This window comes from Lepisma saccharinum, chromosome 29 (assembly GCF_977018435.1).
Source record: "Lepisma saccharinum chromosome 29, izLepSacc3.1, whole genome shotgun sequence".
Classification (NCBI taxonomy): domain Eukaryota; kingdom Metazoa; phylum Arthropoda; class Insecta; order Zygentoma; family Lepismatidae; genus Lepisma; species Lepisma saccharinum.
In genome coordinates this window covers 15,432,257-15,447,960 of record NC_139257.1, presented here as the reverse complement: position 1 = coordinate 15,447,960, position 15,704 = coordinate 15,432,257, and the positions used below count along the sequence as shown (strand labels likewise).

The following is a 15,704-nucleotide window of genomic DNA, read 5'->3' as shown; positions in this document are numbered from 1 at the left end:
GTATACTTTGTATCACAGATGTGTATATTATGGAAGAATTTTGACAATTTCTGCTGGCGTCATTGGTAATTTTGCTGGTCAGTGTGTTGCAAATGAGAGACTCACTGAACACATCCATCAGTCTCATTATTGAAAGTGAAATGTGGCGTCGTCACTTTCAAGTGAATTTAAATTCAAGGCACGCAATGGCTGGCTCGTGGCTGAACCTGGGTAAAGCACCACGTACGAAAATATTTTGAGGGACACCTAATGCGATGAGTCATACAACAGGTACAGTATTGCTTTGAACGTCCTGTGTGTTGGGGAAGGGGGGTGTAAAATACCACCGTTACTTCATAGAGAGCAATTTGGTTTACCAATGGCTTATTTTTTACTTTCAGTAGACTTAACTAAATGAAAGAGCAAGATTTGATTCTTGGACATGCATGAAATTCAACCTTCCAAATGTTAATGCAGCATAAAGTTTCAAGTATCTACTTTTCTTATCTTAAAGATTTTCTAACAAAGCTAAATTAAATATCTGATTTTAAGGACATTTTGGATAATCAGCCTATATCAGCAAAATTTTTCGAAAATTTGTCTTTTAAAACACACTATAATATTTCAAATTCTGGAAGGTTATATTGAAGTGAATATTCATGTGATTTACTTTCGCTATTGGTTAAATAATTGATAGAAGAAAAGGTTTGTGGCACCACGAAAGTACCACATAATTTTTTTTCGTATTTTAGAATAACATTTTTTTTCTCAAAATAGGAAATAGTTTTGTAAATGACTGCTGCAGTCCTAACATTCATTCAGCACATGAAACAATCTGCATATAGTTTCAGCAATGTTCTGGTAGATTATATGAATAATTTGACTGCTTTTATGCTACGTAAATATGACCCTAAATTATGACAATTTTTTTCACGAGTTTTCATTTTAAATGCGAGATATTTCAGAAGTCCCTTTTTTCAGGGTATTGGCCCACTACCTATCCATTTTACATTGGAGGTATGCATGTGCTAACAAGGGAAGAAGGCCATTTAATATAAACACAGCGGAACCTCAGTTTTATGTTTTCAGGGGACAGAGTTGAAAAGCCTTAAATTTAGGGAAAATGCATAATGTGGAAAAGTTTTATAACATTTTCCCCCATTGGGACCATGAAGAATGAATGCACAACATTGAACAATGTAAATGTTCAATCTATATGATTAGTTAAAATAACATTTTATTCAACTTGAAGTTAGGACATGGTAAATTTCCCCTTGCACTTTGCACTATGCCATGTAAGACCCCACACATTCTCGATCTTGGCAATTTTTGGAGGTTATGTGATCAGCACCATGCTCCGGCCAGCTTTACCTTCTTGGATTGGCCTCAGGTACCCATTTGAGACTGGGTGAACCCCAGAGCCACTTTATGCAGGGGTAAGGCCAGAAAAATTCTGACATGACCCACCCCAGGAATCTAAACCTGGGTCCCCTGTACGACAGTCAGGCACCCTACTGACTAGAGCACTGCGACTCCTTAGGACATGTAACATAACCAACATTTTTCAGATGAATCTTGAGAAAGTTGAGACAAATCCTGGAACTTTTTATTCATAATAAACAATTATTTATATGAGGGCTAAATCCAGGATAATAATAATTATACTTGATCAGTAGCAATTCTAATATTTGCATTTTAAGTAGTGTGCGAGTACAAATACACCACATACAGCTTTTTTTTTAAACTAGGGGCTATTGGAGAAAAATCTTTGGGTGTACTGCCTTTACTTTTTTTCTATTTATGTGTATTTATACAAGAACTGCAAATTTATTGCAAAGTTTTAGACATCTGCAAAGAAGAACTGCAAATTTATTGCAAAGTTTTAGACATCTGCAAAGAAAAAACTGCAAATTTATTGCAAAGTTTTAGACATCTGCAAAAAAAAACCTGCAAATTTTATTGCAAAGTTTTAGACATCTGCAAAGAAAACCAATTTGGATGATAGTGTGTGCCCTATAAGGTGCAAATAGTGGAAAAGGTCACACCATTACTGGGGAAAATGGTGATTTGCATACTTTGAAGATTGAGTTAACAGTTTGGAAGCTATTTGAGTAGCAAATAACTGAAGTAGCTGAATAATGATGATAGCAAGGATAACAAATTTTGAATAACAGACACGTAATGGCTCTAGCCCTGACTATACAAATGAGCTCAAGAGATGCCAACAATAAACTTGATGTTTTGAGATGATTATGGAAAAGCAAGCATTTTATATGTAGGTATATACTTCCTTATGCATCCTAACTAAAAATTTCGCACATACAAGTGAAATCTAAAAGTACTTACATCGCATTTTGTTTAAAATTCATATGTACTCTTCCCCACCACTAACAAACATGTTCCAGGAATTCAATATTACATATACATATCTGTACAATATTGACAATACAAGAATACAAATGGCACATTGTTCTAAGTATTAATAAATAAAAATTGTATTTTTTGAACTTTTAAAAAGAGATAATGCAAGAATTATCACCATTGTTATAACTACATAAAGCTCCTTTCTGTGAATTTTTTAAAACATAGTGTTTCGATTTAGCATTGTGGTGAAAAAAAAAAGAGCTAAGTACTTTGATGAGGTACCCAGTTTGTGGGAGTTTTGTTGCCACCATCCAAATTTTCATTCCCCATTATTCATTTGTCATTTATCATTCCATTGCATTAAGCATATATTAGTTGTGATAGTAATTCTTATAGTAAAGGAACCTACACAGTGTCGGCACATCATGAACTATGATGACTTAAAAAGCCATCTCTCGTGAGTTGTATACGTCAACTCGTGATTTAATATCCAACTTCTCCATCAATATTATCTGATTACTGTTAATCATAATATACTTTTTTCTTACCCTGCATATTATCAACAAATTATACAACATTTCAACACCATGTGCGTCAACCATTTTATGCATTAAAAAATTATGAATGATTCAACACTTAGTCAAGTACAACAACGAACATTAGAAATGTTATGGTAGTTGAGTAGAAAAATGAATAGAGTAAATGCAAATGTAACAAACATTCTGTAAAAAAGGAGAATACTCAGCACTTCGACACTGAAACACATACTATAATATTTTTTTTTTAGAAAACAGTAAACAATTGGGCACAAGTGATTGCATTTGTACAAAGAAAACCCTTACATTCAAAATCAACACATTCATGCTTCAAGCACTTCTCAATTGCCCATCCAATGCTTCATCTATTTGCTCATACTGGTCCCTATCCATTGCGATTCTTGTCAATTCAAAACCACAGTGTAGCCAAGTCCAGTTGGTGATTTAAAGAGGCACGTCACCCAGACATGTAAAAAAAAAATCTAAGAGAGTGGATGCATCCACAAATGTTTTCAACAGCTCTTAGCAGAATATGCTCTCTCAAACCTATCATTCAACTTAGTGGTAGATGGAAAAGCACCAGTAGAATTCTCAACTTACATTTCTAACATTTTAAATGAATACAAAGTACAGTAGTTGAATTTTGACAGAGAAAAACTGCTAAGGGGCCGATGAAAGGTGCATGGATTTGAAATTAAGGATAAAGGAGCCTGATGTTGACCATGATAGGAATCTGAATAGATCTGCTTAAACTCAATGTAACCGAGTCGACAACTGAGTGGTTTCACTTCTCTTTGGAGGAGGTGGTGGGGGCTTTTTCTTAGAGGCTATTGTCACTAATTGTCTACTATCTTCATAGTCACTATTTACACTAAAATGCCTAGAACTAGAGCGAACAGAGTCCCGGGAGTATGGATCACAGTTCCTTATGAAAACATTCTCGTACACATTCTGAACACATCCACCGTAATGTTCCTGCACCCAGTTGCTTACGTTTGTTTCTCTGTAGTCGGCAATGGGCGGAGGGGGATCCCTGAAGCCTAGTACCTCGTGCGGAGTTGTTGACAAATCCAACTTACATTTCTGCGCAACTTGCCACTTCTTACGCATCACTCGTTGCAGGTCCTTTAAGAAATCCTTTGGAGGCGTCACCGACGAGTTTGACAGCTTCCTGGGACTACCGGTGCTTAGTCGCGTGCTCTCGCTGCGTTTAGGCGGAGTTGGTTTCTTGAGGGACGACGATTTTGAATGTGGAAGTACAGGTGGTGGTGGAACTGACTGGACATTTTCATCGAAAGAGATCTTCTTGCTCCGTTTTATCGGGCTCTTTGGTGCTGGGTTCGGACTAGATAAACATCCACCAACATACTCTGCATCGATATTGGTCCCCGACTTCCGCTGCATCTTTGGTGACCCTGTTTGCGCTCTAAGCTCAGCCAGGTAAGGAGGAACAGCATAGTGAGAGCTTCCATCGAGTTCAGAGTTCTGTCGAGACAGAGAGCCTGGCCTTGAGATGGGCTTCGGAGGTACTCTGGGTGCAGTCACTCTGAGGGTGCCGTGCGTCGGTGAAGGACTGTCGACGGGAGTTGGGGGAAGCGGAGGGAGCTCTGGACTCCGGCGCCGCTGGATGGTGTCCAGGCAGGGGCTGGGTGGGGGAGGAAGGGAAGCAAGAGACATGGTGCTTCCCAGCTCTGCAGACTGGCAAAATTCAGGTGGTGGTGGAGGGGGAAGGGAGTCTAAGCTGAGGGTGCTCTGGAACATTTCAGGGGGTGGAGGTGGAAGGGGTAGGTTCTCAATGTTATCCACGGTTGAATTAACGTGCCCACTAAATATTTCAATCGGAGGGGGAGGCAACGGCATGACGTCTGCTTCGATTTCTGGTTTGGTGCTGGTAACTTCTCTGACGGGCGTGCTGGGAGTTCTTGGCATGGAATCCAATGATCCTCGATGCCTAACAAGGGTCGAAGTGTTGCTGGCTGTTTCGTCTGCCAACGACCGCCTTCTGCTCTGCCGGACCCCACCTCTGGTGAGCGTGCTTTGACCTGACGATGGGAGGCTCCTTCCGTCAACTTCCCCATCCATCGCCTCTCCGACCTCCTTCAGCTGCCGAGTTATGGACGTCAGAGGTAACTTCGGGTTCATCGAAGGCTTTCTCTTGATGGTACCCATCGGAAAGTCACTTTCAAAGGCATGTTCGCAAGATGGTGTACCATCGCTAAGGCAACCGCTTGAACTGGAACTACTTGCACGGCTTTTGTTGCTGTCCTGGCGAGTGAGGGTGCTGCGAAGGGAGGTCGGTCGGTCGATCGGCGAACTGATCAATCCCTGAACTCCGCCATCCGGACTGCTTGGGAACTGCGGGGGGCTCGTGCACGTTGGGGTCTCCAGGGAATCCAATGTCGATCCCAACGACAGTCCTTCCTCGGATGCAGGCGTGTTTGCTTGGCTTGTTCTCTGGCTGCTAGGCACCATGGAGCTCACGGAACAGCTACGAGCATTGGCCAGGATGTCCAGGTCCTCTTGTGTCAGGTCATCCACCAAACTTCGGTAGTTGTCCATCAGCTGGCGCCCATGCTACACGGTAAAGAGACAAAAGTTAATGAGCTAACAGAAGAGAATCCAATGATTTTGCCAAACTAAATTCCATGTCTTTTCCAGATATTTTCAAATTAATTCCAAGAACATCGTATATTGATTTTACTCTAGGGTTCACAGATACCAGCCAATATTGGGCTGATGTTTGGAGAGTTACAGTGTCACAACCCTTTCATGGAGTCTAATTATCCTAGAAACTCATTTATTTTGCACCAGTATTGTGTGGAAAAATTGATTGTGATTAAATGACAGTCTTATCAATATTTTGAACAACTAAAATCATTAATTTTTCAAGCATCGGTGTTGGTGATAATTTAGAAGGGTGGTGATAATTTAGAAGGGTAGTTGCATTGGTATCAGTGTAGCCTTATTTAATTCAGTTTAATTCTTTCCTTCCTGTATAGGACAATGTATGCCATGACGTAACGTCATGGAAGATGTCAGTTTTTTGACTACCTGCAGGTCCAATAATGTTCTTCAGTAAATGTTGTTATTGCTACATGACTCTACATAATCTTTTAAGTGTCAGAAGTAATTTTACAAGGGTCGTTCAAGGTTGACCGGGATTTTCGTATGTAAAAAATCGATGAATAGCCGGATCATGATGAAACGTGCGGGTGACGTAATGTATTCCTTCGCGAGTAACTAGCGCCCGGCATGACATATTTCGCGCAGTTCCAGCAAACATGGCGGCAAGCAGTGTGTCTGTGGCTGTGGAGCAGCGGTGTGTAATCAAATTTCTCGTGAAGGAGAAAGTGAAACCAGCTGAGATTTTCAGACGATTGCAAGCACAGTATGGTGAACAAACGATGTCGCGGACAAGAGTGTACGAATGGTGTGAGCAGTTTCGCGAAGGACGGGAGCTGGTGACAAATGAAGCGCATGGACACATTCGCCCGACTGCAGTCACACCAGTGAATATCGCACGTGTTGAGCAAATGATTCTTGAGAATCGGCGAGTAACAGTGCGGGATATTGCTGCCGAGGTGAATATCAGTGTCGGGAGTTTTGAGACAATCATTCACGACCACTTACGCTTCCGCAAAATCTGTGCAAGGTGGGTTCCCTGCCAGCTGACATTCGATCAGAAGTGGACACGCAGGACGGTCTGTGACCAGCTTCTGAATCGGTTTCGAGCAGAAGGTGATGAATTGTTGCAATCCATCATCACGTGTGATGAAACATGATTGCACAATTCAACCCCAGAGACCAAAAGATGCAGCATGGAGTGGCGGCATAAAGGTTCCCCGCCCCCCAAGAAAAGCAAAACGCAGCCGTCCGCTGGAAAGATCATGGCAAGTGTCTTCTGGGACATGAAGGTCGTTATCCATGTGGATTTTCTGGACAAAGGGAGCACGATTAATGCCCAGTATTACTCCACATTGTTGAGTGGTGCTGTACGAAAGTCCATTTGCAAGAAAAGACCTGGGATGTTGTCTCGAAATGTCATTCTTCTCCATGACAATGCCCGCCCTCACACGGCCAATGTGACAACAACAACTCTGGCCGATATTCGCTGGGAACTTTTGCCCCATCCCCCCTACAGTCCGGATTTAGCCCCCAGTGATTATCATTTGTTTGCACCCCTTAAAGACCATCTGGAAGGGAAGAAATTCACGACAGACGAAGCAATGCGGAGCGATGTCCTCCAGTGGCTACGACAACAACCAAGTTCTTTCTACGCCAAAGGAATTCAGGAGCTGCCAGAACGATGGCAACGGTGCCTCGGCGCGCACGGAAAATACTTTGAAAAACTGACATAGTTTGGTGTTTCTTCTGCTACCTATTTCCTCTGCAGAAATAAAAGTCCCGGTCAACCTTGAACGACCCTTGTATATAGGCTCTCATCCAAGGGTGCACAGCCCTTTTTTTTTTTAATTTCTCCAACTCAATGGAAGACAACTGGATAATTTTTTCCACCAGATTGCTACACATATGACCTCCCAAATATCAAATTTCTTGAAAAAATTTACATTTTTAGTTTTCTTCTTCTAAACAAGAATAGGCAATTGCCATTTTTATTATTTTTGCTTATAGTCTGATCTATTCTGAACAAAAGGAGGTATGATTCTTAACTGTAGGATATGTAGTTTCCAAGATAGAAAAATTTATTACCAGCAGTGCAAAATTTCAAATTTCATGCCAAAAATATGCTGGGAAGGAAGGCTTTTACAAGCAAAATCAGCTTGGGAAGGCAACTCACCCTAACATGTTACATGAACATGGAGAGTGGTCTCGTGGACACAATTTTGCAGATGGTTTGTGAAAAGCATACATTAACTTCTTTTCTATTTATTTTTGCTTTTAAATTTCACTTAAATATGACAAGTAAACAAAATAATATCCCTCATGAACTGTTTTCAAATTTAACTGATTGTGCGTTTGGCCTTAAATTTTTGCTGACCAGCTCCTACAGTGATATTGGTACAATAGTACTGGCAGAGTCATGTGACAAATAACAATCACTCAATGCTCAGAAAAGAAACAATAAATATGCTGTGAGCCAAATGTAACCAGGGTTGCTACGATTCTTGATTATGAAATTCCCTGACATTTCCATGTGTTCCAGTCCAAAAATGATTTTTTTCGAGACATATTTATCATCATGATTTTTGCTTTTGAACCTTGTGTTTTTCAATTAAATATTTAATCGATTAATTATTATGAATATTCACTTCCACAACTTTTTTTTTTAGCAAATTTCATTCTACACACACAAGAACATGTAAAAATTCGAAGCGTAAAATGTAAAATTACAATCGGCATCAAATGTATTCTGTGTTACAATTAAGTGCATCTAGCCTTCAGGCTAAGGTAACAGCGCTACATTATTTCACCATAACAGATCTCCAAAGTATAAAATAAACAGAAAAAGTTCATAAACCATACAAAATTTTTCATTTTCTGGCAAAGTTATAGTTTGTAGAAAATGCTGCTTTTTTGCATATATTTATAAGTTCACAGCATCTGGAGAAATTTTTGTTGCATATAGGAATATAGGATCTATAAAATAATAGACGATAACTGCATCTTGACCAACCTTTCCGACAATTATAACCATATTGTCAATGAACTTTAGTTATCAATCAGATATCTGGACTGCAAGTTTTACTTTGATATTCTTTCTAATATCTAGTATTATAAAAGTGAAAATTTATTACAGAAATTCGAAGGAACCTTAAGAATGAAAGAAACGAGTTTCTAAACTGAATTTTTTTGGGAGTGGAATCACAAGAACCGAATCCAGAAGTGGAAGTGAATTGCTTGTTCATTTTGCAACTTTTTCTCTTGCAGACTCCAAAAGGCACATAAATTCCAGATGATCTGCAAAATACCCTGACATTTCCCTGTTTTCCAGGTTTTTCAGATGCGTAGCAACCTTGTATAACTCACGTGGCATGCAGCGTATTCATCTAATCGTCACGACACACATTGCTTTCAATGTTTTTATTATATTCCTTGAAATAAAACATCATGGCCCCAAGGATCTTTTTCCCTACTGCGGCAGTCAATGTGTTAAAATATTTCTTATGACTTGTGAACACCTGTTGTATCAAATTAGGATCTATACATATTCTTAAAATCTATTCTTACAGTAAGCTCCAGAATCCTATATAATTCCCTCAAGTTTCCAAGTATTCAAATTTTTTATGTAACATATACTTTCATGATTTTCATGTCAGAGGCAAACTCGAATTTGTAGAATTCCAGCACACTTGATATAGTATCATTAAATAGAATGGAATGGAATAAGAACATTTAAGCAATTAGAAACCGTTAATAACAATTCTGAAAGGATTGAAGAAATAACACTTTATAAAGCCTGAATCACACAGAACTGGGTATCCAGTAGGAATGCCTTAGTTGGCGCTGGACTGGCTACCCATTTGCTAGTTTTCGCCTCACACGATACTTTTTACCGTACTTGTCAATAGACTTTTGTTCCCATAAGACATTGCGCAGAACAGACAATCTGTAAAGATGGACGAGCAATTTGAAGAATGTTGTAGGAAAAATACTGCTTTGTGCTTTTATTAAAAATTAAAAAAGAAAAGTATCGACTAGAGATTGGTTCGGAAAAAATATGGCAATCAATGCATACTACCGAACAAGCTTCTTAATTGATATTAACTAAGATTCATATATATAATAATATTCATACATGAGATTCGCAGGATTCATTCACCAAGAAAAAAAAGTCAAACATTTAATACACTTGTAATAATAAGGATTTCCATTTTCAGCTAATCATATTTGGTCATATACACATCTCATTGCTTTGCATAAATACCTAAATATTAAAGAACTGAACACGAATGCACTGCACGTCATCTCTCTGATTGGCTGTTCCACAGAATCCAGTCAAGGGAAGCCATTAGAACATGTCCTATTCCTCCAAACTTGGAGGAATAGAACATGGACTGGGTATCCAGTTCCGTGTGATTCGACATTAAATCTGTACTACAGCCGAGTTCAATAAAAAAACATTAAAATATGCAGGCACTACATATACTTGAGAAAAATGCATTTTCACTTTGCAAGATGAATGATGGACAGAAAATTAAGATAGATTTCAATGTGATCGTAACTAACCTTTGCTATGCGGATGCCCATCACCCATCGGGCCAGTGTGTGTTCATCCTCTGCACATAGGAACTTAATGTACTTCGTTGATTTTGGTTGCTGCAGCTTTGGATGCTTGATGGCAAAGCAGTGGTCAGTTGGCGACTTGTATTTCTTCTTCCAGCCAACACCGTAATACACCTGCGAATACAATGGTCAAATCAATGACTTCTAAAAGTGTTGAGAAGTTTATACAATAATCAAATGTAATTTCAATGCAGCATTTATGAATACCCCATTGAATGGTTTATTTCAAGTATAAGACCTCTAGTGCATTGTCATGGACATCCAGAAGGAACGTAAAATATTTTAGCACTTTGATTACAACATGACTGTAACATGAACCTACTTTGGAAAAGTTTGTTAAGTGTTATTGAAAGTAGATAATAATCTCAGTAACTTTTCTTTCAGTCTTTGTAGCTGAATTTTGTCAATTTTTTAAATGATAGCTGCTATGTTTATTTAGTGCTAATGATAATGACACTACTTACAATTTGACATCATTAGTACATTTATTATTATACACAAAACATTTGCTATTTTTGCCTATGAATCTTGTTGACTTTTAAACAATAACAATTTAGTGTGTGTCTGATTTAAATCGAACAACCTTGGTCGTAACAAAGCTTTAAAATAAAATTTACTCAGTTTCTGGTTCAAGTACGGAAGTGACTATTTATAAAATTCCATTCATTTATAAGGTGATTATTTTTCTCTAGCTTGTTGGGAGAGTTTTATTCTCCTTTGATGCCAGCAAACTAGAGGAGATGTTTCACATATACAAGTTTGAAGCATCATAGTATTGTAATATTATAAAATATTCTAACAGACACCTACCTGGTTCACCTCAAAAGTAGCAAGACACACAAGATCTCGAGACGATTTGGACTTTTCCTTTGGCCAATAATAGAGCCCAGAAGCTCTGAGAACGAAGTGGTATTTTTTCCACACCTTCTTGTTCTCTGCCTTTAGATACAAAGGTCCTTCCACTTCAGGGACACCCACGCCCGTACCGGAGAAAAATTCCTGAAAAGAAAAAAAGACGTCTTTAGTAACTCAAGCACAAAAGTTCCTGACATTCAATCATAGCAAGCGATACAACAGCCCAAAATGTTCTTGAGCTCTGTAAATGAGTTAACGCAACAAACTCTTCTACAGATAGTATCCTTGACAACTCTATTTGTGTTATTAATATACTGAAATAAAGTACTTATTTATTCAATGAAATTATCAATTAAATCTTTGAAGAATAAGTAAACAAGATCTTTATTCCAGTAGATTAATTTGTTACTGCATTTTTATTCCTTGTAACATGAATCTTATGTTACTATTGTTCTTAAGCTGTCTAGGCTTATATTTCAATCTAATCAGAATATTATAGGCTGATATTTGTGTCTTTTGTTGCACATTGTTTCTCCTGAAGACAATATCTACACAGCTGCCAGCTGCATTTTTCTTCATTTAAGTCTTGTTTAAGAAGAAATGGTCAGTGGCAATTCCTCCATGTAGGAAGTGAGGAACTTCCTTCAGTTAATTTATACTTCCTTCCAGTTCTCTACTTTTTAGGAGTTTAGTAATAATGCACGTTATAAAATTATGAGCTCAATGTACGTATAATTGACTAGGTTAGACTGTCAAGAATTGACTGCTGTCGCTCGGTCCTGCTGCAGGCCAAAGACGATGGACACACAGGCTTTGCTGGCCCGTCTGAGGAACCTTGCTGGTATCACTACAAACAGATGGGCGAGGAGTGAAAAGGGGACAGGGGGAAGGTTGCGGTTCTAAAGCATCCAGCAAGGAAGCATTGAGGATTTCCTCAATCAGTGATACCAACCCCAGTAAAATGGTACTATACCCTGTCCCAGCTAACTGTAGAGCAGGGCTGTGCATATTGGCAGAGGACGGCTCGTCAAAATTTGCTCTTGCAGTTTTATCCGTAATATTTCCCCAAGAAAATCTTAAACCAATCGTACAGACCTGGAGACAAAAATACGGTCCATTTGCCATGTGCATTTGGTATTAATCTTTTCAAATTTTTGCACAGCTTACAGAGAAATCAGGTAACTCCTGTCGCCCATTACACAATCCCGTTTCTCTCACTGTTATTGGTGGAGCCGTCTCGCGTCACTTCTTGTGCAGAGACTTGTTCTCGTTCGCCTGGTCTACAGTTAGCTGGTACGGAGCTTAAACCTAGCACAGTTTGATCTTTGTTGGCACCTAGCTCCCTGCTTTTGGCATAATGGTAAAATATAGCATAATCTGCAAACGTGAGTCTCTGGGAGAGGGAAATCTAATTCAAAGATATATGTTTTCAGGAAATAACAGTAAAATTAGGTCCAAATCTTATTTTTGCTTCAATAGCGGAAATGTTTCAAATAAAAGGCAGTATGTCTCCACAGCGACAAGCTCTTCACAACCATCTGCGATCCATCCTCTATCTTTTCGTTACCTTGCCAGATTTTGTTCATGAGGAAATTTTATGGCAGGAAATCAGAAGAAGGTTGGGGGTAAACAGACTTTTCTAAAACCGGTTCAAGTTCTATGCTGAACCCATTTCGTTTGTTGAGCCATCGTACACAACTTTTCAAACCTTTGGTTTACCATAACTTTTTCCTACACCCCAAAAAAGCCACGAGTCGCCACTGGAAATGGTAGTGGTGGACGTAAAGCAACAAAATGAGGTTTTTATGTAAATCTCCAGGTTTGAGCAGAACCCAACAGGATGCCCATTATCTGAATGTACGTGTATGGAAATAACAAGGTGGTGTGCAGAAAACATCCCTAAATTATTAAGGATATTAAATTGTGTACATTAACATTATGTCTACATGAATTATCCTGAAAACTTTAGAATTATTAGTATTTATTGAAGTTATTTAATACGAGGGTGGTTTGAAAAGTTCTTGGAATCACCACCAGATGTCAGTGCTAGGACAACGAGGTTCCCGCATAGTAATAGGCCATCCTTTATTAATAAACACGTGGCGCATCAGTGTTCTGGGTAGAGATCTGTGGTGTGGACGTCACTTTGTAGTTGTTCCCGTGCAGTGCTTTGTGAAGATGGAAAAAATCGAGATTCGAGCGGTGATTAAGTACTTCGTAAAGAAAGGTATGAAAGCAAAGGAAATTCATGCCGATTTTCTGAACACACTGGGGGACTCTGCTCCTTCATATTCAACTGTTGCAAAGTGGACAAACGAGTTTAAATTTGGTCGGGACAGCTTAGAAGATAGATGATCCACGTAGTGGTCGCCCAAAATGTGCTACTACCCCAGAAATTATTGAAAAAGTGCATAAATTGGTCATGGAGGATCGCCGACTGAAAGTGCGTGAAATTGCTGAAGCTATAGAAATGTCATCCGAACGGGCGTATCACATTTTAACAGTTGAATTGGATATGAGAAAATTATCTGCAAGATGGGTGCCGCGACTTTTAACACAGGACCATAAACCCATCAGAGTGGACATCTCCGAACAATGTTTGACTCGTTTTAAGAGAAACCAAACAGATTTTTTGCGCCGGTTTGTGACGACAGATGAAACGTGGGTCCACTACTATACCCCAGAGACAATACAACAGTCAAAGCAGTGGAAACATGTTGATTCACCACCACCAAAGAAAGCAAAGGCAATACGGTCGGCCGGAAAGGTAATGGCGTCAGTGTTTTGGGATGCGAAAGGGATTCTGTTGATCGATTATCTTCCCACTGGTCAAACAATTACGGGACAATACTACGCTAATCTCCTCGACCAACTAAAGCATAAGATACGGGAAAAGAGGCCAGGTTTGGCAAGAAAGAAAATCATCTTGCATCAGGGCAATGCGCACCCTCACACAAGTGTCGTTGCCATGGCAAAAAATCATGAACTTGGTTACGAATTGTTGCCACATCTGCCTTATTCGCCTGATTTGGCTCCCTCAGACTTCCATCTTTTCCCCAAACTCAAAAGTTTCCTCGGTGGACGGAGATTCTCTTCAAAAGAAGAACTAATAGCCGAAGTTGACACGTATTTCACAGGCCTGGAGGAATCTAATTTTCGAGATGGGATCAAGGCATTGGAACATCGCTGGACCAAGTGCATTAGTGTACAGGGAGACTACATTGAAAAATAAAATAAAAATCACTGTTGTAAGTCGTTTCTTTCTACTCCATTCCGAGAACTTTGCAAACCACCCTCGTAATAAATGGTTCATTCTTTAATGTGCAAATCTGAGAGAACTTGAGACTACATCTTAGAATTTTTTGTTCACCTTTATTCATGTGTCATAGCGACTCACTGAATGGACAACTTTTGTGCAATATTTCATTTCTTCTTCCAACTGCATTTGTTGGGAAGGAGGATGCAACACCCAAGGGAGCTTCAGTCCCATCAAAATAACAACAAATTTTGTGATAAATATAGTGAAATCTAGATTTTTACATTTCTTAGAGTACCTACCCAGTTGAAAAAAAATGCAGATGTAAAATCAGGTGTCCACTGTATTTACCCTCCTATATACAGTAGAACCTCAATTTTATGTTCTCCAGTTTTAAGTTTTCCTGCAATTGAAGTTCTTTCAACTGGGTCCCATGAAAAACGTAAAATTGAGATTTCACTTTATTTATTGTTATTTTGTATGTTTGCTCATTTGACAGTGCTTTAAAAACTCATCCTCAGAGATTTTAGTGTAAAAGCTCCCATGCACTGAATGTTAATATAAAGTAGGGACGGGGTGAATTAATTGGTACGGTATAATTATCAGCCAATATTGGATCAGTAGAATATTATTTATCACAGAGTGTCATTTTGGTCCATCCTAAAATAAATAAATGTTAATCTAATCGCCACACTAATTTTATGATTTTTAATACTAAAGAACGTTTCATAAACAGTAAAATTCAATTTCTTGCTAGACATAAACATATAGTTTTCTAGGTTAGTAAAGACAATACCTCCAAAAGCTGTGCTTTTGCGTCATCGTCAAACTCCCTGTTTTTCTCTGATGAGCTGTTGAAGACCAGGTAATTCTCAGGCTTCACAAACAGCTCATATTTGTCCGGACGCTCAAGGAACAGAATCTTGTTTTTAGAGTCTCGGGTCCACATTAACAAGTTTTCCACGAGCAACTCGTGGTCTTCGTATAGTCGCTCTGCAAAAGAAATTTTCGTTTTAAACGCAAGCCTACCTTTAGTGTTAATGTACTACACACACAGAACAATTAAGAATAAGATCTTACTTTATGCTAAGCAATAGGCTGAACAGGACTGGACCTACAGTTTAAAGTGGGACCCAAACTGCTACATAATACACATCCAACATAAATAAAACAGAACCTTTTGATAACAAGGCCACTGGACCATCTAGGAGACATGGAATAATTAAGAATAGCCCTATCATCATTACAATTAAAAGCAAATGGCACAACATATGAATCACTTGCAATTGTATTCAACTATACTGCTACCAATAAATCTAATCTTAGTGTGCATCGTGAGTGATCATGCCTGAGATTTTTGTCTCACAAGGACATAACCTTGGCTCCTAGGCTACAGAGGCCAAATTTAAATCTAACAGAGCCAGGTGTACACACTCTTAAATTGCATTAATCACAAGTTCTTGTTTGAA

At 38.9% G+C, this 15,704-nt stretch overlaps 1 protein-coding gene across 5 annotated transcripts in view; it reads right to left on the bottom strand.

The window, feature by feature from the left end:
- Positions 1–383: 383 nt before the first annotated feature.
- LOC145981531 (uncharacterized) overlaps positions 384–15,704 on the bottom strand; it is a 230,463-nt gene continuing 215,142 nt past the window's right edge. For all 5 annotated transcript variants that reach the window (XM_083114833.1, XM_083114832.1, XM_083114836.1 and 2 more), the window contains 4 exons: positions 15,032–15,228; positions 10,935–11,123; positions 10,068–10,238; positions 384–5,453 (listed from right to left, as the gene is read on the bottom strand). In XM_083114833.1, coding sequence (XP_082970959.1) covers positions 3,633–5,453; positions 10,068–10,238; positions 10,935–11,123; positions 15,032–15,228 — 2,378 coding nt within the window. In that variant the 3' untranslated portion in view covers positions 384–3,632. The remainder of the gene's footprint in view (positions 5,454–10,067; positions 10,239–10,934; positions 11,124–15,031; positions 15,229–15,704) is intronic.